This window comes from Pinus tabuliformis, chromosome 2_2, assembly GCF_031772625.1.
Source record: "Pinus tabuliformis cultivar Carrire ecotype Pingquan chromosome 2_2, CPIR1, whole genome shotgun sequence".
NCBI classification, from domain to species: domain Eukaryota; kingdom Viridiplantae; phylum Streptophyta; class Pinopsida; order Pinales; family Pinaceae; genus Pinus; species Pinus tabuliformis.
Genome location: NC_142300.1, coordinates 30,119,028 through 30,145,750, shown reverse-complemented (window position 1 = coordinate 30,145,750; position 26,723 = coordinate 30,119,028). Strand labels below are relative to the sequence as shown.

The 26,723-nt window shown below is 39.3% G+C and overlaps 1 protein-coding gene across 2 annotated transcripts in view; it reads right to left on the bottom strand.

Annotated features, from left to right (window-relative positions):
- Positions 1-4,040: 4,040 nt before the first annotated feature.
- LOC149191364 (magnesium transporter MRS2-F-like) overlaps positions 4,041-26,723 on the bottom strand; it is a 283,963-nt gene continuing 261,280 nt past the window's right edge. For both annotated transcript variants that reach the window (XM_089404195.1, XM_089404196.1), the window contains one exon: positions 4,041-4,716. In XM_089404195.1, the coding sequence (XP_089260321.1) occupies positions 4,429-4,716 (288 nt within the window). In that variant the 3' untranslated portion in view covers positions 4,041-4,428. The remainder of the gene's footprint in view (positions 4,717-26,723) is intronic.

The window sequence follows — 26,723 nt, the reverse complement described above, 5'->3', positions numbered from 1 at the left end:
CATAGGTCTGAATTCTCCACAAGACAAGAAGGTCGAAATCACAATTGACTGAAATACTCAACATACAAAATGAACCTTTCCTCTATTTGTATGAGGAGGACCCGTGTTTATTTTAGCCTAGAGCCCCTACAAACAATAAAATGTCACAATGACAAGTTAGGTCACAAGTCAACCTACTAGCTTGGACAAAACACAAAATATTTGCCCACGTGTTTGAGTCATACGGCACTTTCTGCTGACGCCATCCATGTGTAGGTCCTTCTAAGGCATGCATTAAGTGATTATGTTGCCAAGAGTGGTGTAGAAGCCCTCTAAAATCATCCTCTAAAGGTTGGTCCTCAAATTTCTCTCAATCTCCCTATGTGGACCCCAAAATTCGTTTAGGCGCAACAAAGGTGGTCTCACAAATCTCCAAATGGCTGCTAATCTCTGCCCCAACGTTGATGGCTTCCAAGGTGGTGCTAGCCGTCCCATGTCTCACGGGGTGACACAATCCTCATCTGGGCCCTGAATGAGCTACTATCTCTCATAAAATGCTAAGGCCAACTGGGGGCATGTTGGATCCAGGTGCATCATCTCGAAAATCATGAAATGCAAGGAAAAGTGCCAAAACTTTGTGGGTGTTGGAGGTGTCCAAGGGTGTATATGATGTTTTGTCGCTGCTTAGAGTGCCATGGTTCTCAATGCCTCACATGTTGGTGTCAATCTGCTTCTATGGAAACCTAGTACCAGTTAAGGTGGTTAGGCCCCAACTATGGAACCACCTAACGATCACATCACAAGGTTTAGTGAAAGAAAAAAATCATCAGGTACAATAATAATTTTTGCATCTAAGTGGACCAAGATTGAAAGTAATGGGATTTTTAACACTTTAAACAAGGATTCCCTTCTAAATATGGGGATTTGAACTCACAATGGTGTTACCTCCTTGGGCAGGAGGGGCTAAAGGGAAACCCTATTAGGATTTTCCAGCCTCAAAGGGGAAGTGACATTTTCTCAATCCACCCTTCAACCAATAGGTGTCATGTGAACAATGTTGAACAATGATTGTAACAGAGGGGAGAAGACTTCATGGACAAGTTCCATGGTCAAAGGGACCAACATGATGGGGATCCACATCCCAAGGGTATGGATGTGAGGAGGGAGTAATTTTGGAAGCATGAGTTACCAACCCGACCCTTATTTTTCCACCCCTCTTGTGTGCCTTTTACTTTTTCATGATTTTTCTTTGTATTATTGCTCGTAGCACACACGGTTAGATCTTATTTTGTATGATGTATAACAATTGTATTACCCCTTAACGATGATGTAGTTCATTGCCCATCGGGGTTAGGACATACAAGGGTTCCTTTCATGATGTATAAGAGAAATAGGTGCTCAAGTACTGGTGATGGCCATAAGGGGTGAGGTAGAGCTCATGTTAGGATATTGTCCATGTGCTAATATGTATGTCCTAGCCATCTTTTGAATTTTGATATTCTTTATTTTATATTTCTTTGTGGCCAACATATGCTTTTTCCTTTTACTTTATCTTCATCAACCTCCCAGGGCCAAGTTTTGGGCCTTACATTGGTATGAGGATGTATGGGTGCCAAATCCCAAAGAACCAATGTTTAGTTGAACCCGACGAAAGAAGGTGGAATATAGGGCTTGTAATGTAAGATGGAAAGTGATAAGTATGGAATTGGAATGGATGGAACACACTATCTTAATCAAGGGTTCCCAAGTAATGCCCCTCCTATAACCATTGGGCCATTGGGGGTGGTCCCACTGGATTAGGATAAAAGATTAAGCCCCCATAAAAATGAGGGAACAAGATCACAATCAAAACCCCTTCTTCCAGGTCACCCCATAATCCATGCCAAAAGCCCAAATACAAACAAGCATAAGCACCTGATGGGAAAATGAATAAAGTATCTTTTGATCGGAAGTCCACTTTCGTTCATGTGCTCGCGAGGTGGGTCATAAGACATATGAATAATGCAGGTGGTTGAGATATACATGGCACATCATCTTTGGCTAGTGGTGGTTGCAGGGATTGCTATTTGGTTGGTTGGAAGAGATGACAGGAGAAAAATTCTCCTATGGGGTCACCCACTTTTGGTGGGTAACAAGTCACATGTTTAAAAAGGACACCACATCATGGTAGTACGATCGCTGTAAGGATTGATTGATAGACTACATTTACCCCAAGGCCCCCTTGTTCTGTCGTGCGTTAACAGGGGGTTTGAAAGATGATACCCTAGTGTAAAGCCACTTTGGTATTCGAGAACTCAAAAATGGACGTAGCAGTGTAACGTCACAAAGAAAAATGGGGAAGGGTCAGGTGGGGCTCGTGTTTGCGCTGGCATGGCAATACCACATCGGTGCCACATGGCACAATGTTCGTGTTGCCTAATATGATTGGCTAAGCTTCAAGGGAGCATTACTTTCAATAAGAGAGTCGAATTGAGATGAAATTTATGTCGCCGAAAAACTCTCAATGACCTGAATGCGATGATGGTAATGGGTTTAATATTTGAATTTGTAAAAAAAAAAGATTTTTGTGACTCAATCTTCGTAATAGACCTTGGAGGTCAAGTAAATTCAATAAGTAACACCTTCAGCAGCTGAGGTAGTTCAAAGGGGTGAGAGGGAGTGTTACACCCTACCAACTAGGAAATTCTATTTGGGTTCCTAGCTCAAGGAACCTCTACATGTTCCCTAGCCCTCCAAGCCCAAGTCCAAACTGCAACTATAGTGTGTCCAAGATCCCCGTGTCAACACCCCTCTTGTGCCCAACACCAAAATCAATCCCTTACTCTTTATCCCACAACAAAAACCTATCCGCCCATCCAAAGAAAATAATTCTCCCCTCTCCTCCCCAAGTTCTCCCAAAACCTCTCGTAAAAATGCCACCACACTTCCTCCCCCACCCAATGAATGCTACCAACCCCTCTTATGCAAAATTTAATTCGAGGAAGACCATCATGTCAGGGCATAGAGAAGATAAAATAATAATATCTTTTAATGTCATTCAACCCCGTGGATTCATAAGAATCATATTAATTTAAGTATTAAATAAATCATGTTAAAATATGATTTATTAATTATAAGTCATGATTAAAGGTTAATTAATTACTAAGCAATCTTAGCTATTAATCTAGGTTAAAGCTAACCATAAGCTTGATCATCAATCAAGCTTAAAGTTAATCATAGCTTATTCACTGATCAAACTTAACCATTGATTAATAATCTAATATAATAGAGTACAAATGTAATTATAGGTATGTAACTAGCATACACATACCTTGTACATATACCAATAATTCTTATAAGAATCAAGCACAAAAATCAATTACTTTGAAAGCAAAATAATAACATAATGTAAAATAATAAGATGAGAAAGGGTATTACATATTCTACCATGCTCGATGAGAGAGAAAAACCATTAAAATATGTCATGCTTGCATTTTCAAAGGGCAACACTCACCATTAAACAACATAGTATTTCATTAGAGAGTTTTTCCCATATTGAACATTAATTGCCAAATAATCTTTTTAGCCATGTTTTGGGGTTTTGTGTTTAATCATTTTGGACCATCAATACTTGCACATGCTCATAAATATATGCACAAAATTTTTATTTTCATTCCCCGTGGGCACTTAAATGTATTTAATTATCTGAATGTATTGTTTCTCGTCCAGGTAGATTATTCTGTAAAGATACTTACTACAACCAGCAATCCTAAGGAATTGAATCCATAAGGCTTACGTGGAAAATATAAACACTGCAATTGGGCATTCAACATCTAGTACGGCCGATTTTTATTATAACTAGCAATCCTAAGGAATTGAGTCCATAAGGCTTACATGGAAAATAGAAATACTGTAATTGGGCATTCAACATCTAGTACAGCCAATTGTTTTAATGAAACTCAAACCCAAACTTAATTGACGAAAGAATATCAAAGAATAGCAGGCATCTCTAAACAAGCTAGTATGAAATAGATAAATAGCTTGCACATTGAGGAACCGAGTTTTCAAATCTAAAAGCTGATTATAATAAGGAACAACGAAATGGTTGAAATATACAACAGATAAACAGGACGCAAACTCTACAGTGTCCAAAGGAGGAATCCTTTTATCCATTTCCCTCACAATTTATACTTAAAAGATCAAAGCTGAAATATTTACAATGACTCCTGTTCTTGTAGGAGATTGAAATCGATCATATGTTTAAAATTATCATGGCCTTGCTGGAGGTCATTAAGGAAGACATATCAAGAATAGAAAATAGTCATGTCATGTTGTGACTCATTAGCTAATAAAATATGTCTCTTTGAACCTGTTGCAGAGTAACACCTCATTCAAGTAATCGCCTCGTTTTACCCCAACCAATAACAATAAAATGCGTTTCGCTTTGTCGAACTGTTCCAGAGTAACACCTCATCCAAGTAATCGCTTCTTTTTACCCCAGACAATGGCAATAATATAGAGAACTACACATGCGGCTATACTACCAAGAACAGTCTCCAAAAACTGAGGCGTGCCACCAATTCCTTGATCAAATAAGCCAATATGAATATTCATGCCAAAAACTCCAACCACAACAATGGCACAGTTGAGCAAAAGGGTTGCTGTACTCAGCATTACACCCATCTGCAAAAGTTGATTTTGTTTGTCATCTAGCATGATGTTGATGTAATCCTCTGTATCATCAACATACTCCCTTAACTTCACAAGGCCAACACAACACAAATTGCAAGAAACAAGTTAAATGATAAAAATATAACCCATATCTTAATGTCGATCGAGAAAAGATAGCAAAATAAAGAGATATCTTATAAAAACGATTGGGGCAGAGTAAATACTCGTAAGTGAAGAAATACAACCTGAAATGGGAACATGTTCAGGAAAGACAATATTCATCTAAACAATACCATTTCCAATAACAAATTTTCTTTTGGTAGTTTAATGTTTTAAAAATTAACTGAACCAACTGATACCCATGTACTATATAAAATGAACCAAGAAAACTCGAAAACAAACAATATAAATACCTTGACACTAAATCAAAAGTGTTAAAAAAATATAATAATGTGCAATGTTGCATGAAGCGGGGGCGAAGCGGAAGCGTTTTTTGGAAGCGGGGATGCGGAAGCGTCATTTTCCAAAAATCTAGAAAGCGAAGCATCCACGGAAGCATCTGGTATATATATATATATATATTTATATTTTTTTGCATTTATACTCAAAACAAACATCCCAAATAGCAAATTAATTGTAGAAGACATGAAAACATGCATATTTTTGCATAAATCAAGATAGATATAACATCCATTGTACATTAATGATTAATATTCGAGCATCAACCATTTAGATGCATCAACCATCTAGAATCTAGATTCTTCTCCTCTTGTCTAGCCTTTGCCTCTATCTCAATTGTCTAGGGATATTAGTCAACATTGCCCAATTTTGATCAAACTACCTAATTCAAGACTTAAAATATGGTAGAAAAAGCTTAACATGCTTGATCGATGATTTTGACTTGATTGAAAGGTAATTTTTTGCTAAGGGCGTGCCGCGTGACAAAGGAGTTCAACAATTAACACCACCAACAGTAGGGTACATATAGAGCTTGGTGCTCTTGATTAAATGCTAATTGCATACCTTCATACTTGATATAATCTAATGAAATGCCACAATCCCATTGATCCTCAATTCTTGAAAACTGTTAAGTCTGCTGAATTTTGAATAGGATATGAAATTCTATTTTCTCCATTTGAAGTCCAATGAGGCTGGAACCACTCTCAAACATCCTGAGTCATTTCATGGTAATGTTAAAAATTTAAGTAAAAATGACATTCTCCTTTTACTTTAAGAATTTAACATTACCATGAGGGAGCATCTACTATATTTATATTTTTTTTTGCCTTCATTCGTCACCCTAACCCAAGGTGGACTCACCCCCAACAAGTAAACTCACCTAAAATTAAAAAAAAAATTGAGAAAAAAAAATGATTTTCTAAACGCTTTTCAGGAAGCGTACAGGAAGTATACGCTTCCTCCTCCGAAGCGCCACGCTTCCGACGCCCGAAGCGCCATACGAAATGCGCTTCAGCGCTTTGGAAGCGGCGCTTCCGTACCACGCTTCCGAATTTCCAGGAAGCGGCAAAAAATTCGGAAGGGCACTTCTGGCCAAGCTTCCTAGGCGCTTCTGTACGAGATGCGCTTCGGGGCTTGGAACCGGGGGGGGGGTGCTTCGTGCAACATTGATAATGTGTTTGGTTATAATCTAAGTTATAGGACACTCTCCTTTTAGACAACATGTTTTGCATGCCTTTGTTGGACACCTAGACACCAAGGACACTTGTGACCAGAGTGTCATGAATTGTCAAGACTCAGGACACATGTCTGACACTCCTTTTAGTTGATCAATGACTAATGTTCTGTGCATTGGCCTTGGTTAATTTTTTTCAAAGTATCAATGTTTGGAACTTAATGCACCAGTACTAGAGTCAGTCACTTTTGATGATGGTGATCTTCTTGAGGAGTCATCTGCCACAGCAATAAATGCAACATTTGGACTGGATATGTTTGAGGAGGAAGGAGATCATGGTTGCAGTGTCAATGGTGGTGATACTAATGATTTTGAATATAAGAGCCAAGAGGATGAGTGATGAGATTCTTCTACCATATTTTGTTTTTCCCTTGGCATTTCCACCTATCATCTTATCTATATAATATGTTTTAATGATATCAAATGAGAAACTACATTGACATTTCCATCTATCATCTTTATTTATGTAATATGTTTTATCAACATCAAATGAAAATTCTACACTTCATACCTCTATGTGTATCAGCATTGATAATATCGGTATCGGAAAAATATCGGCGAGGGTCCAGAAAACATTTTATTAGCAAAATATCGGCAAACATAAAAAATGCATAATATATTCATTTTTTTTTAGATTTTTAAACATATAAAGCAATAACAACATGAAATAAACACATTGGCACATAAATATGAAGAAAGCACTCATATATATGATGTAGTGGATGCAAAATAAAAATGATACATCAAAGGCGATACCAAATACTACTAATCCTTGATAATTGTCCAATCAAGGACTCAAATGTGGAGAACCAATACAAAATAACATAACATATATAAAAGTATCCCATCATCATGAGTTATAAACTTATATGTAGCAAAACAAATAAAACTAGCAGCTAAGTCACCTGACACGGGGATTCAGGATTCGTAGGATACGGGGATTCGAGTGTTGGATTCCGACACGTTGACCCCTCAGAACAGGACACGTAGGATTCGTTATATATTATTTTATTATATATATATATATATATATATTAAAAATTAGATATTTCTTGCACAAATTCTAATTAATGATACAAATTCATTGATTTCAAACATAGATCTTCATCTATAGCATGCATAGTACATACAAAATTCAAATACATGTCAGTGGTATTGGTACATAAATCATGATTCATAAATGAAAGACAACTTACAACTACAAGATAGTAAGATAAAGACACTGATAGCTGTAGTTTTCTCATTAAGTCATCAAATCAAAATGTGTTACATAGGTAGTGTTGGTGCAATGCCAATGGCAAATAGAAATAGAAAATATAAAACAACTACAGGTATACAAGCCTCAAGGCAATAGGTAGCCCATGACTCATGAGTCATCAATCCTCAGAGTCATCATCAGAATCAGCATCAATGTCCTCATCATCATGGTCACCACTGCTCTCCTCTGCATCCTCCTCCTCCCTTGTATCCATAGTCGCCTCTGCATCTGCTGGTGTGGAGGATGACCCCTCTAAAATATCACCGTCATCAAATCTAATAGGCTCTAGCACTGGATCATTGAGATCCATGTTGGCCAATGCCAACTCAACACTGTTGTCCAGACCCATATCATCAGGAAAGACATTCCACATCTCTGTCTTTCCCCTCAACCACTCTTCCCTCTGCCTGTAAATAAGACAAAGGTTAGTATGCAAATACACCATTGTCTCTGCTCTGGATTGCTCAAGCCTGCTCTTCCTCACACTATACAAATTCCCATATGTGCTCCAATTCCTCTCGCAACAAGAGGATGAAGTCACCTGAGAGAGGAGCCTCATGGCTAACTACTGAAGAGGAGATCTTGTTGCCCCATGATTTGCCCACCAAGAATAGGGCTTCTTAGCCCCCCTGTCTCTAATCACATCATATCCTGCAAATCGACCAGTGCTAGTGGAAAACTCTGCAAAGGCATCCTCCACCTCATCAAGCAATGCTCTATCCTAAAAAACCTGCTTGAATGCATCTTTCCTCCCCTATGAGATTTCACCATCCATGTGACGAGGGAATCTGCGGGAAGGTCCACCATTCAGCCACTCATAGTTGTAGTATTTTGGGTTCAATGAGTGAGCCAAACAATGTAAAGGTGTACAATTCTTGTCCCATCTGCTGACAAGAATATCCTGTATAGTACCATAGAAGGCCTCTAGTGATGCCTCATACTCAGGGCACTCACTCTGTAGAATAATGCTCCTCACAGACTCAATCATGGAATCCCATCCCTCATAAACCTCTCCTAGGATGGGTTTGTCTGTATCTGCAAATCGAAGCAAAGAAATGATAGGGCCCATGATCTGAATGATCTAAAATTGATCTAAGACAAACAATTAAGGTATTACAGACTCATGTGCATGGATGTGCCTATGTTATTTTGTGCAACGGATCGATAAGATTGCGAAATACACAGGCACTGAAGCAATTAGGGAAAACATAACAGGCAAACATATAAACACAACAAGTTTAATAAGGAGTTCACCCAATACTCCTGGGCTACATCTCCCAGTCCAGCCTTCAGTGGTGGCCTCTCTATTATGTTTTCAAAGCAAAGTTTTTACAACAGTGAGCTCAATTTGAGTCTCACTCAATAGACATAAATCAACAAGACTGTACTTGGATCCCCCAAGTCTCTGGAGTACACAGACTCTCCTTACTGAAACTCGACCTCTATTGGTCACAATAGTATGAGCCCAATCTGAAACTCATACATGACAGGCATATACAGAGGAGTTCGCTTGAACCTCTCAAGCCTTCTCTAGAGTACACAGACTCTATGACTTTCTCTGGCTTTGTCTGGCTCAATGTTGCCTTTGCTTCTGCAGGTCAGCTCGACTTCTTCTCTTTGCTCTTAGCTTTCCGCTTCTAACTTGCTTCTTTTTCTGTCAATTCGTGGCTTTAAATCCAATCTGCTTTCTGACTGTTCGTTTCCGCTTCCCGGCTTTCTGGTTCCCCTGTCTCTGTCTGTTTGAATCCCTATGTTCTACGTAATCATCACTGTATAACGCCTCACAGGGAGGTGGCCACCTATCTCATAACGGACTGAGTGTCAGTTCTCTTGGACGTCTTTGAAACTATTGTTTTTACCGTTAACTCTAAGAATGCCCGCGAAGCACGATCTTTTGCCGATGCATCGTCCACATCGGACTTCAAATCCTATACAATTCTGCCTGTTTACCCCGTCGAATCCGGTCATCCATTGGATTGCGTCTCCGTCATCGATTTGGAGCCTCTAGATCCTACAGTCATCGTCCATATCGGGCAGGTAAGTAACATGACATTTACCCGTCCGATGTGAGCGGTTTTCTCTCTCTTCCAACGGACGCGTGGCACCCATTGTGTGGCATCGGGCGGGACTTGGTTGAAACCGCTTACCGCTCGAGACCCTTTCAATATTCTGTCGGGTTTTGTGGGACCGCGCTTCTGACGGAATCAACGCGATATCCGTTGCATTTTATGACTTTTCGGGTTCGGGCGCTCGGGCTTTTCCTTCTTTGAGGGGTTTGCCCTACGATGTTGCTAATCGCATATCAGAAACTACCCCTGTTTCTTGATTTGCCCTCTGGTTTTTCCAATTTGCGCCAGTGCACGTTACCATGGCCGACGGTCTGCGCGCTTGACCAAAGGTCCTCGTTGCTCCACGCTAATCACAAATTGCAACTATCACGAGGATATCTCTGATAGTTTTGATCTTTATAAGATTATGAAAATTTGGCATGATTTTTAAAGAGTTCATGAAAACTTAGAGAGTGTTCTAGGATCTAATTCAGATCACGGCCTTCCCACTGGAAAAGCTTTTGGACCACCAAAAGTTGGTTTTTAAGCATCAATCAAGTGACGGTATAGATTCCTCGCTTGCCCAATTTCTATCCATTTTGCATTGCTTGGTTTTGAACCTTTGAGCCCAATCCTAAGGTACTCAACATCCCCTGTGTGCGTAGTTCTTACCTTCCTGTCCATAACTGTATCTTCTTGCAATTCATTGAGATATTCAGGCAACAGATCATCAATAGAAGGCAATTGACTCTGCTCTTCGGGATCTTCAATCAATGAAGATTCAAATAGTCTCAAGCTTTCTGCATTAACAACTGAGTAGATGTGCATGTAAGCTGGTAAATCAAGGCGAAAAGCATCCTCACCAATTTTCTCAAGTATCTTGAAAGGTCCATACCTTATTGGCTTCAGCATCTTACCTTCACCTTGCATTCTGTCTTTGCTGATATACAGCCAGACTTGATCACCAACTTGGAAACTATGCTCAATCCGATGCTTATCATGCCTTTCCTTGTACTTGGCTTGGCTCTTTTCCAGTTGTTCCTGCACTGCCTGGTGAATCTCTTGGATTTGTTTGATGAACTTGGTTGCCTTGTCCACATCACTATGTCCATCAACCGTTATGTCTTTACCAAAGACAAAATCCAAGGGAGACCTGGGTATGAAACCAAAACAACTATCAAAAGGAGATCTCTATGTAGAAGAATGTTTAGCTTGGTTGTAAGCATGTTGCACATAACATAGGTGTTCATCCCAAAGCTTGGGATGCTTGTTGCAATAGCCTTTGAGCAGTTGGATCACTGTCCTGTTGACCACTTCTGTTTGGCCGTCTGTTTGCGGATGAAAAGTTGTGCTCTTCTTCAGTCTGCTGTCTATCAATTCCCACAAATTTGACCAAAATTTCCCAACAAATTGGGTATCTCGATCAGATACAATGGAAGTGAGTAATCCAAAATGAACCCATACATGCTGAAAGAACAACTTTGCAGTTTGTTCAGCAATAATCTGTTTGTTACAAGGTATCAAAATACACATTTTGCTGAACCTATCCACAACAACATATAAATAGTCATGACCTTTTCTAGATTTAGGCAGTCCTCCAACAAAATCCATGGAAACACTTTCCCAAGGGTGAGAAGGAACTAGTAGTGGAGTGTACAAGCCTATTTTTCTATTACTGGGCTTGCTTTTAGCACACATGGTACACCCTCTTACATATCTAGAGATGGTTTCATTCATTTTTGGCCAATAACAAAATCTTTGCAGTTGTGCAACTGTTTTACTTACACCAAAGTGACATGATATTAGAGAAGTGTGTGCTTCTCGAATTATCTTTACTCTTTCAGTTTGTGGAATGCATAACTTTCCAAAATGATACAAGAGTTGGTCCTTAACATGATAATCCAATTCTTCTACTTAAAGTTGCATATACATCTTTAAAATCTATATCTTGAACATATTGTTCAATGTAGCTTTCATGTATTACTGAATTATGCTTAAGCATAGTAGATGCACTTATGATTGGTCTGGACAACATATCTGCAAATTTATTGTGTATGCCCTTTTTATATCTGATAACAAGATGGAATTGTTGTAGAAAGCCCATCCACGTATAGTGTCTTGATTGTTGCAACTTAGTTTGTGAGTGTAAATATTGAAGTGGTTGATGATCAGTATGTATAACTGTCTCTTTGCCCATTAAATAATGTTTCCACTTTTTCACACTCTGTACTAATGCATACAATTCTTTATCATATGTGGGATAATTAACTACTACAGAATTAAATGTCTCAGAATGATAACATATGGGTTTACCGTGCTGCATCAACACTGCTCCCATGGCATAGTCACTGGCATCCGTTTCAATCTCAAATGGTCTTTGAAGATCGGGCAGTGCTAGTACTGGTGCTATACTAATATTTTCTTTTAAGGTGTTGAAGGCTTTCTGCTGTTTGCCTCCCCACTGAAACACCTTGTTCAATCCTGTTAAAGCATGTAAGGGAGCTACAATCAAGGAAAAGTTAGAAATAAACTTTCTCCAATACTGTGCTGCTCCTAGGAAGCTTCTAACTTCTGTAGTAGATTTGGGTTTAGGCCAGTTTACAATGGCTACAACCTTAGAGGGATCTATCTTCAATTCACCACCCCCTACAATATGACCCAAATAATTCAAAGATGTTTTGCCAAATTCACATTTTGATAACTTAACATAAATATTTTCTCTTTTCAAAACATCTAGAGTCTGTTTTACATGCTTCAAATGTTCTTCCCATGTTTTACTAAATATAAGAATGTCATCTAAATATATAATGACAAAATCATCTATAAAAGGTCTGAGTACATCATTCATTACTCATGAAAATAGCAGGAGCATTAGTCAAGCCAAAAGGCATAACTAACCACTCATACAATCCCTGCTTTGTTTTGAAAGTAGTCTTCCATGCATCTTGCTCTGCAACTTTGACCTGATGGTAGCCACTATGCAAGTCCAACTTGGAAAAATAAATAACTTCTTTCAACTGATCTAGTAGATCATCTATGTGAGGAAGGGGATAACGATTTTTTATCGTTATCTTATTCAGTGCTCGGTAATCAATGCACATTCTCCATGAGCCATCTTTCTTTCTCACCAAGACAATTGGAGACCCACATGGTGATGTGCTAGGTCTTATGAACCTTTTCTCAAGCAACTCATGTACCTGCTTCTTGATTTCTGCATTCTCTAAAGCGGACGCCCTGTACATTCCGATGTTAGACAATGGAGCATCCTGCTGCAAATTAATATCATGTACTATTTCCTTTTTGGGTGGCAGACCTTTAGGTTCTTGAAATAGTATATCATATTCTGAAACAACTTTTTCTAAATTAGCTTACTGTTTAGAATTACAGCCCTCAAATACATTGATTTTATCAGGTTTTTTTCCTTTACAACCATCAGTAAAAATTGTTTGCATGAATTTACAATTCTTTTTATCTGCCCTAAGTTTATGAGAGTATAATTATTCTTGAGTTTATGAGCTCTTACAATATATTCAATTCCATCTTTAACGAGTTGATACTTGTTTTCAGCTTTATAGAAAATAGCTTTTCTATCATACAAGTAAGGACTTCCTAAAACAATTCCACATATATCTAAGGGAACAATATCTAACTCAACCTCATCTACAAACGCTAACCCGAAAGAAAACCTAAGTTTACATTGTCTAGTCACATGTAGCTTTGTTTTATCACATAACCAACCTAATGGATATGGCATCTTGTGAGGTGTGGTTAGTAATCCCAACTTCTTTACAATTGCTTCAGAAATTAAATTTACTTGTGAGCCACTATCAAACAAAGTATCAATCTTTTGATGTTTGGAAATAACTCTAATATGAAAAAGCTCATGTCTTTTCCTCTCATTTTCTTCATTATCAGTAGATTGTGCAGAATTACTAGTAGATGCTTTAGAATTTTTACCTTTTATACCTGTGGCTATGATCGTTGTTTCATCCCCTGAATCTGACCCCAAATCTTTCTGAATAGTTGCAGCAATCTTCTTCTTTTTTCCATCGTACTTCTTGGGCCTCAGCTCCGGATGCAGAATCCAGCAGTGTTCATCATCATGCCCATCCTTCTTGCAGTGAGTGCATGAAGGCTTGGTCTTTTGTACAACATTTGTCTTCCTATCTTTCCATTTCTGTTTTCCTTGTTCTTGCTTGCAGTGGGTTTTGATGATCCCCCAACTTCTGGTTTCACATTCTTGCCTCTAGCCTCTAGATGGGTACCCTGAACAGATAGCTCGTCTATGCTAGTAGGATTAAACATGAAAATGGTGTGCTTTAAATAGCTGTGTAGACCACCTATATACTTCAGCAAAGTTTCAGGTGAGTCTAAAGAAATTCCTAGAATCAAAGCTCTTTTTCTAAATTCTTGGGTGTAGCCTTGCACACTTTGCCCTTTTAATTGTCGAAGAGTTTGCCAACTCATAATGGCTTGTTGCATATAAGCTACTGTTTTTTAATTGCAGAAACAAATTCACTCCAGATAGAAAGAATTTTACCATGCTTCTTCATGTCAGCTTGTGTCCTACCTTCCCACCATACCAAGGCAGTGCCTCCAAGGCGTAGGCTAGCCAGTGGAATCTTACTTTTGTCTGAATCGATGCTCTGCACTCTGCAATACACATCAGTCTATCTAATCCAATTATCTAGCTTCTCTACATTCAACTCTCCATCATATATTAGTAAGTGAAATTTAACATCTAATTTAATCAAAAACGTTTTTATTTTATTTTCAGGGCTATTAGGAGGTGTGGGAAGCTTTTCTTCCTTCCCTTTGTCTTTAGAATGGTCATGGATGAGAGATTCTTCCGCTCCTTTATCTTGTTTGGAGTTTGATGAATCTTCATCTCTACCTTTCTTAAATTCTCTATACATTTCCTCTACCATGGCTCTCATGGTCATGAAACTATCCATGAACTGGGAGTCTAATTCCAAGGGACTTTCTTCTGCCATTTTCCTCTTAGGATAGACTCTTCCAATTTCTGGGTTAGCTTCAACCAATTCTCCTTCTCCTAATTTGAGCTTTGTCCTAGTTAGCATTCAACAACAAAATCCAGCACAAGCTTGTCTAACCTTAGTAACCTAGAGCTCTGATACCACTTGATCTGAAATTGATCTAAGACAAACAATTAAGGTATTACAAACTCATGTGCATGGATGTGCCTATGTTATTTTGTGCAACGGATCGATAAGATTGCGAAATACACAGGCACTGAAGCAGTTAGGGAAAACATAACAGACAAACATATAAACACAACAAGTTTAATGAGTTCACCCAATACTCCTAGGCTACGTCTCCCGGTCCAGCCTTCAATGGTGACTTCTCTATTATGTTTTCAAAGCAGAGTTTTTACAACAGTGAGCTCAATTTGAGTCTCACTCAGCAGACATAAATCAACAACACTGTAATTGGATCCGCCAAGTCTCTGGAGTACACAGACTCTCCATACTGAAACTCGACCTCTATTGGTCACAGTAGTATGAGCCCAATTTGAAACTCATACATGATAGGCATATACAGAGGAGTTCGCTTGAACCTCTCAAGCCTTCTCTGGAGTACACAGACTCTCTGACTCTCTCTGGCTCTGTCTGGCTCGATGTTGCTTTTGCTTCTACAGGTCAGCTCGACTTCTTCTCTCTGCTCTTAGCTTTCCGCTTCTAACTTGCTTCTCTCTCTGTCAGTTCGTGGCTTTAAAGCCAATCTGCTTTCTGACTGTTCGTTTCCGCTTCCCGGCTTTCCGATTCCCCTGCCTCTGTCCGTTTGAATCCCTCTGTTCTGCGTAATCATCATTGTATAACGCCTCACAGGGAGGTGGCCACCTATTTCATAACGAACTGAGTGTCAGTTCTCTTGGACGTCTTTGAAACGACTGTTTTTACCATTAACTCCAAGAATGCCCGCGAAGCATGACCTTCTGCCAACGCATTGTCCATGTTGGACTTCAAATCCTATACAATTCTACCTGTTTACCCCGTCAAATCCGATCATCCATCGGATTGCGTCTCCGCCGTAGATCTGGAGCCTATAGATCCTACGGTCATCGTCCATATCGGGCAGGTAAGTAACATGACGTTTACTCGTCTGATGTGAGTGGTTTTCTCTCTCTTCCGCTGGACACGTGGCACCCATTGTGTGGCATCGGGTGGGACTCGTTTGAAACCGCTTACCGCTCGAAGCCCTTCCGATATTCTGCTGGTTTTTGTGGGACCCCGCTTCTGACGGAATCAGTGCGATATCCGTGCATTTTATGACTTTTCGGGTCCGGGCGCACGAGGCTTTTCCTTTGCCCTGCGATTAGCGACTTGTCGCTAATCGCATATCAGAAACTGCCCCCGTTTCTTGATTTGCCCTCTGGTTTTGCCAATTTGCGCTAGCGCGCGTTACCATGGGCTGACGGTCTGCGCGCTTGACCGAGGGTCCTTGTTGCTCCGCGCTGATCACAAATTGCAACTGTCACGAGGATATCTCTGATAGCTTTGATCTTTATAAGACTTTGAAACTTTGGCATGATTTTTAAAGAGTTCATGAAAACTTAGAGAGTGTTCTAGGATCCAATTCGAATCACTGAATAATTAGATCTACCCTCTCCCGCCAAGCATCATCTAGCACTGTGTCCTTCACTCTTTTAGAGGCTACTTGATCTGTCTTTCTCCAAAAAGACCAAAACTCAGAAATAACCATGGCCCCAAGAGCAATCTTGACCTCCCTCAACCTCTTCAACATCATGAATGAAGAAGCAAATTGTGTATCAGCAATCTTCAACAATGATAGATTGGTGTACTCCTTGTAGATAGTGAGGGAATTTGTATGATTTTGCACAAAGTTACGGATATGTCGTGCATCCTCAATAATGTTACCAATCCAAAGCACATCAGAAGCAATGGATTTCAATGAATGGACAATGCAAGGTGTCCAAAACACTTGTGGATATTTAGCTTCCACAATCATGCCAACGACCTTGCAAACAGGTGCATTATCTGTAATGATTTGCACACAAGAATCAACACCTACATCTTCAATAACTTTCATAAATAACTCACCAATAAATTGTGCATCCTTGTATTCTCCAAGTGTATCCACTGCTTTTAAGAAAACTGGACCATTCAAGGAAGACACCATGAAGTTGATGATTGGGTGTCATGCTGGATCTGTCCATCCATCAGAAACAATGCTAACCCTAGATGTTGGCCATGATGCTACAACAGGCTCAAGCATTTTTTGCACCTCTTTTTTTCCTTCGTCAACAATGTGGTTCTAAGCTTCTCTGACCCAGGAGGCACATACCATGATGGAGACCTGTGAGTTAAAGCTCAACATATTTCAATAAATAAAGGTGAGCGTGCAACATTAAATGATATGAAGTTTTGATAGAAAAAGAAGGCAATGGTGAGATCAATCTCTTCCCGTTTCTCTTTTTGAAAAATCTTGTCCATTGGACCAAGTGTAATTGCTCTTCTTTTTGCTGCTTGTCCCCCAATAGAACTCTCAAATGGAAATTTGGTGGTGTCTTTCCTCAATAATGGAAGGGGGTCTTCATTCTTGGTTTTTCTTGATTTTGCAACCACATTTTCCATACCAACAGTGGCCTCCTTTTCCATTTCTTTCCCCTTTTGTAAAGGAACAACTTTACAAGCTCCAATTCCACAACCTAGTAAGGCCAACAAATGGCCTTTCACACGGTAATATGTGCTTTTAAAAGAAATGTGACAAAAGTTGCATTTCCATTGCACATTGCCTCCTCCCTTCCCCTTGGTGCTTGTCCCATCCTCTCTTGTGACATATTTCCACAAGGGATATTTCTCAATGTTGTCTTTAGGTCCTCCTCTTCCCTCAACATTACTTGCAGCAAACTCTAATGATATTGGAGGAGGGGCATCTCCAATGGAGACATTCTTCCCCTTCCTTTCCCCCCTAACTGTTGCCTTTGATTGAACCATGAATACTGTAAAAAAAATAAACAAAACATGCACAAATTTGTAAAAAAAAATCATATACAAACTGCTGTAATAGAAATGCAAAAAAATAAAAATGAAATGCACTTACCTGGTGCTTGAATCTCCTTGCCAAACGCTCCACACCCTTATCTCCTTGCTCCAAACCCTTAGCTCTTTGCCCACAGCTCAAAGTATGCAAAACTGAAAGAGAAATATGGTAAAAAACATAAGGAACAGTGCCTTTTTTATGCGCGCAAGTTTCAATTTAGGGGATTCGAATCCCAGAATCGGGAAACATTGTGTCCTAAAGGGATTCATATGGGATTCGTACGAATCCCGTTAGGACACGACGTGTCCCCTTCTAGGATTCGAATCCCCAGCGAATCATGTCCGATTCGCAGGATTCAGACACGTGGCCCCTTTATAACGAATCCAATTACTTAGACTAGCAGCTATCTATCTGAAACCAATGCCCTCTCCCTAGCAGCTATCTTTCTGTCTTGTTCAACAATTGCTTTAAGAGTTTTTTGTATAACCTCCGCACTAAAAACCATACAAGGCATTACATCATGTGCAGGGAGTCTAGCCAAATGGTATTTCAATCATGTAACCCCTCCTTACATCTTGGTCCCACACAATTTGCATGAAATATATGCCCCACCAATAGGCTTCCCATACTCCCAAAATGGGTCCAAGGCTTTTGGCATATTTGTAGTGAACTAATTCAAACCTAGGGCACAAAAAAAAAAAAAAATTGGCATTAAACCCCCAACAAAAAAATAATAAGTAATAACCACCTCATTTAAAAACAATTACTACATTATTTGCAATGTGAATGAAAAATAGCAATAAGAGGGTGCATAAGAAAGTTTTAAAAAATGAAGTTTGTTGTCCAAATATGGAGAAAACCCTTGCATTGGCTCATGGGTATGAGAATCATAGCAAATGGAAAAAAAACAAAGAAACAAAATGTTGGTAGGCAAAGAGGCAAGCAAGCATAACCCTAAATCTATGAAAAAATCATTAACATAAGGGTTTTTAAGAACATACCTGTTAATGGAAGAAATGAAGTTCGTCTCACTGTTCTTCAACCTTTAATCCACAAAAAATTCTTAGTTGGTGGTGATAATGATTGTTTGATTCTCAATCCCTCCTTGACAACCACCACAAAACTCTTCCCCTTCCTTCCCCAACACTCAAAAACAAAAATGAGGAAAAAAAGGCAAATTTCCTTTTTCTAGGTGTGGCCAAGCCTGCCCGGCGATATTTTATATCGTCACGTGGTATTCTGCGCAAAATATCGTGATATATCCGATATTCGGCAATATATCGCTGATATTAACATCACTGATATGTATGATCTATGGCATATTCTTTTCAGTGTTTGATGTGTTATGCTTCTTTTTGAAGTTCTTGGTAGCTTCAAAAGGTCTTCTACATGAGCTTGGTGACTTAGCATGTAGAAGATGGTTGATTGCCTTTTTAGGTGTGTTATGAAACCAACTCACAAAAAGATAGAAAAGATAGATGAATGCCTTAGAAATAAGCCTCTTTGAGGGGGCAACCTCCTTTACATTACACAAATGAACAATTCTTTGATGATACAAATGCAAGACCTCATTTCTATATATAAGAGTCTAAGGGGTCATAATATAATCAGAGCCGACATAACAATAATAATGTAAGGGCAATAATAACAATAGTGGGCTTCTATGGGGCACCATAATAACAATATGGTGACTACATGGGAACAATAATATAATAAGGGGTTACACTAGTAGTATAGGGACCTAGCATGCCCCTCTCTTTCAAAAAGTGTTGTCCTCAATGCTTGCGTAGTTCTGGATGCTTCTGTATAAAATTCTCGTCCTCCCATCTGGAATCTTCAGCGGGTAAGTTCTTCCACTTGATGAGATACTCAGATACTCTGAAATTGATCGATTTCGTCGCTGTCGGGTTCTTGTTTCTGTGACTGCTTTAGGTAGTAATTTTTTTTAAATGAGGTGGTTATTACTTATTATTTTTTGTGTTGGGGGGTTTAATGCCAATTTTTTGTTCTTTTGTGCCCTAGGCCTAAATTAGTTCATTACAAATATGCCAAAAGCCTTGGACCCATTTTGGGAGTATGGGAAGCCTATTGGTGGGGAAAATATATCATGCAAATTGTGTGGGACCAAGATGTCAGGAGGGGTTACGCGATTGAAATACCATATGGCTAGACTCCCTTCACATGATGTAATGCCTTGTATGGTTTCTAGTGCAGAGGTTATACAAAAAGCTCTTGCAGCAATTGTTGAACAAGACAGAAAGATAGCTGCTAGGGAGAGGGAACTGGTCTCAGATAGATAGTTGCTAGTTTTATTTGTTTTGTTACATATAAGTTTATAACTCATGATGATGAGATACTTTTATATATGTGATGTTATTTTGTATTGGTTCTCCACATTTGAGTCCTTGATTGGACAATTATCAGGAATTAGTAGGATTCGGTATCGCCTTTGATGTATCATTTTTATTTTGCATCCACTACATCATATATATCAGTGTTTTCTTCATATTTATGTGCCAATGTGTTTATTTCATGTTGCTATTGCTTTATATGTTTAAAAATCTGAAAAAATGAATATATTATGCATTTTTTATGTTTGCCGATATTTTGTTGATATTTTCGCCGATATTGCCGATAAGATGTTTTCTTGACCCTCACCAATATTTTTCCGATATCGATATTATCAACACTGGAGTAAACGCCTCATCATAGTCCATTCCCTCTTGATCCCTGCCTCCTTGCAGAAATCATTGAAGTCCCGGGAAGTATACTCTCCTGCGATATCTGACATCAAAACTTTGATCATCTTCACTGTGAAGTTCTCTACCTCTGCATTGAACTCTTGGAACTTGCTAAAGACCTCATACCTGGTTTTCATGAAGTAGATCCAAGTTTTTCGGGAGAATTCGTCAATGCATGTCACATAGTACAAGTAGCCACCCAAAGATGGAACTATCATTCATCCGCACATGTCTAAATGCACTAGATCCAAGATCCCTTTGGACCTATTATCACTACTTGAAAAAGATCCCATGGCATTTTGGCGAAGTGCACAACCCCTGCATGTTGAAATATGTAACTAGGTTTGGTCTTCATAATGACACATGTAATAATGATTTTATGTATTTAACGAAAAGAGAAAAATAAATTTATTATTGTCATCCTTGAGGCATGGGTTTCATGCTCAAGGGAATTTTTTTTATAGGTCAAGCACCCATTGAATGCTTCTAGGGCTTTTCATTGAGTCTACAAGTCAAATGAGTCATTGTCATGTATGGAAGACCCTCTTGGGCATGTTACATGTTGTAAAGGAAAATTTAGTTGAGTCAAAATAGAGTCAAAGTCCCTCCAAGACCTTGTCAAATGTGCAAACTACAAGTCGGCCTTACTAAGTGACAAGTAGGCCTTACTAAGTGACAAGTCGCCCTATGGACAGTGACAAGTCGGCCTACAAGATGTGACAAGAAGCCTATATAAAGGACTCAACCTCATTTGCAAAGAAGATCCAAGCAACACACAACAACTTCGATCAAGAGCAAGAAGAAGACCTAAAGAAGAGCGAAGAGGAGATCTAAAGGAAGAAATAAATCGAAGTATTTCTGATTTGTTTTGGGTTGAATCTCCTCACACATGCGAGATCTAGGGCATCACTTTTGTTGCAGTATGGACGAGTTGCAGAAGAAGCCGAATTTTGGGTGCCAAGAAGACTCTCTTTGCAAGCCGAGTTCCCAAGGAAGAAGATCCTATCCAAGCGAAGAAGAGAAGGCTCTCAAATATACTCCAAATTGCCCACACATGTGAAACCACAGAGATTTCAGGCAGGCCGAGAATTGCAGATTTGTGAAAGATGCCGAGATCTTGAAGAGAAGCCAAAATCTGATATGTTGCAACAAGTTTGACCAACGTTGACATTGTGGAAAGAGCTAATCAAAGCAGTGACCTGACTTGGTCTTGGAGGGGTTTTTGGTCAAGGGTCATAGGTCTTGGAATTCATCATTTGAAGTTCTATAAGAAGAAAAGAGTTCTTGTGGGTTTTCCTTTCAAGAGGAGAGGTTTTCGGCCTAGCTGTTCGCCTACATCTTGTGTTCTATTGTCTCATTGTTCTCTATGGTTTGGTAGTTGTTTGATGACAAGACTAGCAACTATCTATTTGAGACCAGTGCCCTCTCCCTAGCAACTATCTTTCCGTCTTGTTCAACAATTGCTTTAAGAGCTTTTCGTATAACCTCCGCACTAGAAACCATAAAAGGCATTACATCATGTGCAAGGAGTCTAGCCAGATGGTATTTCAATCGCGTAACCCCTCCTGACATCCTGGTCCCACACAATTTGCATGATAGATATCCCTGATTTGCCCCACCAACAGGCTCCCCATACTCCCAAAATGGGTCCAAGGCTTTTGGCATATTTGTAGTGAACTAATTCAAACCTAGGGCACAAAAAAACAAAAAATTGGCATTAAAGCCCCCAACACAAAAAATAATAAGTAATAACCACCTCATTAAAAAAATTACCACATTATTTGCAATGTGAATGAAAAATGGCAATAAGAGGGTGCATAAGAAAGTTGAAGGAAAAAATGAAGCTTGTTGTCCAAATATGGAGAAAACCCTTGCATTGGCTCACGGGCATGAAAATCATAGCAAATGTAAAAAAACAAAGAAACAAAATGTTGGTAGGCAAAGAGGCAAGCAAGCATAATCGTAAATCTATGAGAAAAACATTAACATAGGGGTTTTTAAGAACAAACCTGTTAATGGAAGAAATGAGGTTTGTCTCATTGTTCTTCAATCTTTGATCCACAAAAAATTCTTAGTTGGTGGTGATAATGGTTGTTTGATCCTCAATCCCTCCTTGACAACCACCACAAAACTCTTCCCCTTCCTTCTCCAACACTCAGAAACATAAATGAGGAAAAAAAAGGCAAATTTCCCTTTTCTAGTCGTGGCCAAGCTTACCCTGCGATATTTTATATCGTAGCGCAATATTTTGCCGAGATATCAGCGATATCTCGGAAATATCGCGATATTTTTTATTTCTGATATTCGGCGATATATCTCCAATATTATCATCACTAGTTTACTCCATTTTCTAGGTACACTTCTATCAGGACTATTGTTTTTGTTGCTTTTGTTATGGGTTGGAAGATACATCAAATTGATGTAAAGACCGCGTTCCTTATTGGTGTGATTGAGAAGTGTACATAGAGAAACCTCAGGGCTTTGAGGTACATGGGAAGGAGTCCCATGTCTGCAGATTGAAAAGGGCTTTTTACAGACTCAAGCAAGCATCCAGGGATTTGCATTCCAGGATTAATGAATGCTTGATTAGTTTTGGCTTCACCAAGAGTGATGCAAAGCCTGACCTTCACTTCATGGTTGTTGATGGTGATCCTTTGATCTTGGTGTTGTATGTTGATGATCTGTTCCTTATTGGGGCATAAAGGCTCATCATCAGGTGCTAGAGGGGGTTGGCCTCAAAATTTGAGATGAAGGATCTTGGCTTGATGCATTACTTTTTGGGACCGGAGGTGTGGTAGAGATCACATGAGATCTTCCTCGGATAGGGGAAGTACACTGTTCATATTTTAAGGAGATTCGACATGATGGACTGCAAGTCCATGGCTACAACTATGACGAAAAATTATGAAGAAGCTGAGTGATTCTACTTTAGATTCAGATTTGGTGGATCCCACGATGTATAGCCTATTGACTGGATCCTTGATGTACCTAGTTAACACCAAGCCAGATATTTTCTTTGCAGTGAACACGTTGAGCCAATACATGGTTGAGTTGAGGCATGTACATTAGGTTGTAGCGAAGCATGTGTTGAGGTACCTGCGTGGTATAGTTGGATATGGTTTGAGATATGTCTCAGGTGGTGAAGTGAGGCTGTAGGGATATACTGATTCTGATTGGGCCTGGAGTGCAGAGAATAGAAAGGGCACCTTAGGGTGTTGCTTTAGCTTGGGATCAACTATGATATTATGGTTTAACAGGAAGAAATTTTTTGTCGCACTTAGTACAATAGAGGTAGAGTATATCGCAGCCAATGCCACAAGTTAGGAGGCAGTGTGGCTTCAGAAGCTACTTGCAAGGCTATTTGATCAGGAGCTAGAGACGACCTTGATATATTGTGATAATCAAAGTTGTGTTAAGCTTTTTGGAAAATCCAATATTTCATGATAGGTCGAAGTACATTGAGATCAAATATCACTTCATTCGAGACATAGTGCAGAAGGGAGTATGAAGCTTCCATACATCTCCATAAATGAGCAAATTGCAGACATTCTCATCAAGCCTCTGTCTAGAGTGAAGTTTGTATACTTTAGAGACAAGCTTGGCATGATGCAAAATGTCTCCCTCCCAAAGAGGGAGTGTTGATGTTTTTGCAGGATTGGGTAGACATTCTCCCACAGCGTCGTGTTGATTTGAATAGTGGGGGAATGATACATTCACCCATGGATCCATGTTGATTTGGCTAGGGGTGAATGGCCCAGGGAAACTACAACATAGGGCAGACATTCTTCCATTGGAGCCATGTTGATTTGGCATCCATAGGGTCATGCTAATTTGACTAGGGAAGAATGATACATTCACCTAAGAAGCCATGCTGATTTGGCCAGGGGTGAATGGCCCAAGGGTAGACCTCCTAAGAAGCCATGTTGATTTGGTTGGGTCATGCTGATTTGACCAGGGGAGATTGATACATTTACCCATGGAGCCATGTTGATTTGGCTAGGGGTAAATGGCCCAAGATACTCACATTGCCTGCTTCAGGATGGAGTGATCTATATTTATAGATGTGCATGTGAGGAAACAATACATCAACATAGCAAGCTCATGAAATTTTCTTGTGGAGGAGAAACTTCAGCTAAGGGGAAATTTGTTTTTAGCTAAGGAGAATACCTCCCTCAGTAAGAGGGAGTGTTGATTTTTGTGTAGCATCGAGATTTATTCCTGCATGTCTACAAATCAGCCCTGAAAGAAGACAAGTCAGCCCAGCAAGAAGACAAGTTAGCCAGCTAGTGAAGGGACATGTCCCTTGGGTTGTCACCCGCCTTGACCTAAGTTACACAAAGTGCCGAAACATTTCATAGTTTCTGAAACGGGTACGTTCAGAAACGTCACCCCCCAAAAATGGAAACGTTGGTCGAAACATCATATATGTATATATATAAAAGAAATTTATAAATAAGTGAATAACACATTATATTGCAAGAAAAAATGGACTAAGAACCATATATGACAATTTAGAAGGAAAACCAAGTCTATATCAACTCTCATCAATGATTACATGATGGTTGAGTTTCGGTCGAGTTTCAGAGTTTTGGGTACGAGTATGGCCAAAATGTTGGGTTCCTAGAAGTTTCATGCAACGTAGCCGTTGACATGTATAAATAGGTTGATGTGACATCTCATTTTGACCATCAAGAAAGAGCAAGCCTTCATCTTTCTTCATCATCATTTCAACTCTCTTGGATTGCCACATGTGTGGAGGAGGGTCGAGTTTGACTACTGTTGATCAAGCTGCTTGACTGAGATTTGACTAGACTGTTTGACCAAGAGTTGATTATAGTTGTACTGATTCACATGCGCAGAATTGGATGTAGATTGAATAGCCGCAAGCCACGTACGGATTTGACTGCAGGAGCAAACCGTAGGGCTGATGTTGATAAGGCCGAATTGACTGCAGGAATTGACTATTTGACTAGTGTTGCCTTTTGGTTATTTTGGCTAGTTTGACCAACGTTGACTTGTTGCTATTTTACCAAGTTTGATTGGTACTTGACTTGGATTATTGGCACATATTTCTAGACAAATCGCTGATTTGTAAATCTTGTTGAGGAATAATTTCTCTTCAGAAAAATTGTTTAGTGTGTCCCAAGATTGGGTTTTCTAGGGTTTAAAAATCTGAAAAAATGAATATATTATCCATTTTTTATGTTTGCCGATATTTTGCTAATATTTTCGCCGATATTGCCGATAAGATGTTTTCTTGACCCTCGCCAATATTTTTCCGATATCGATATTATCAACACTGGAGTAAACGTCTCATCATAGTCCATTCCCTCTTGATTCCTACCTCCTTGCAGAAATCACTGAAGTCCCGGGAAGTATACTCTCCTACAATATCTGACATCAAAACTTTGATCTTCTTCACTGTGAAGTTCTCTACCTGAGCATTGAACTCTTGGAACTTGCTAAAGACCTCATACTGGTCTTCATGAAGTAGATCTAAGTCTTTCAGGAGAATTCGTCAATGCATGTCACATAGTGCAAGTAGCCACCCAAATATGGAACTGTCATTGATCCGCACACGACTAAATGCACTAGATCCAAGATCCCCTTGGACCTATTATCACTGCTTGAAAAATATCCCATGGCATTTTTGCGAAGTGCACAACCCCTGCATGTTGAAATATGTAACTAGGTTTGGTCTTCATAATGACACATGTAATCATCATTTTATGTATTTAATGAAAAGAGAAAAATAAATTTATTTTTGTCACTCTTGAGGCATGGGTTTCATGCTCAAGGGAATTTTTTTTATAGGTCAAGCACCCATTGAATGCTTCTAGGGCTTTTCATTGAGTCTACAAGTCAAATGAGTCATTGTCATGTATGGAAGACCCTCTTGGGCATGTTACATGTTGTAAAGGAAAATTTAGTTGAGTCAAAATAGAGTCAAAGTCCCTCCAAGACCTTGTCAAATGTGCAAACTACAAGTCAGCCTTACCAAGTGACAAGTCGGCCTACGTGACAAGTCGGCCTACAAGATGTGACAAGAAGCCTATATAAAGGACTCAACCTCATTTGCAAAGAAGATCCAAGTAACACACAACAACTTCGATCAAGAGCAAGAAGAAAACCTAAAGAAGAGCGAACAGAAGGAGACCTAAAGGAAGAAATAAATCGAAGTATTTTTTATTTGTTTTAGGTTGAATCTACTCACACGTGAGAGATCTAGGGCATCACATTTGTTGCAGTATGGATGAGTTGCACAAGAAGCCGAATTTTGGGTGCCAAGAAGACTCTTTACAAACCGAGTTCCCAAGGAAGAAGATCCT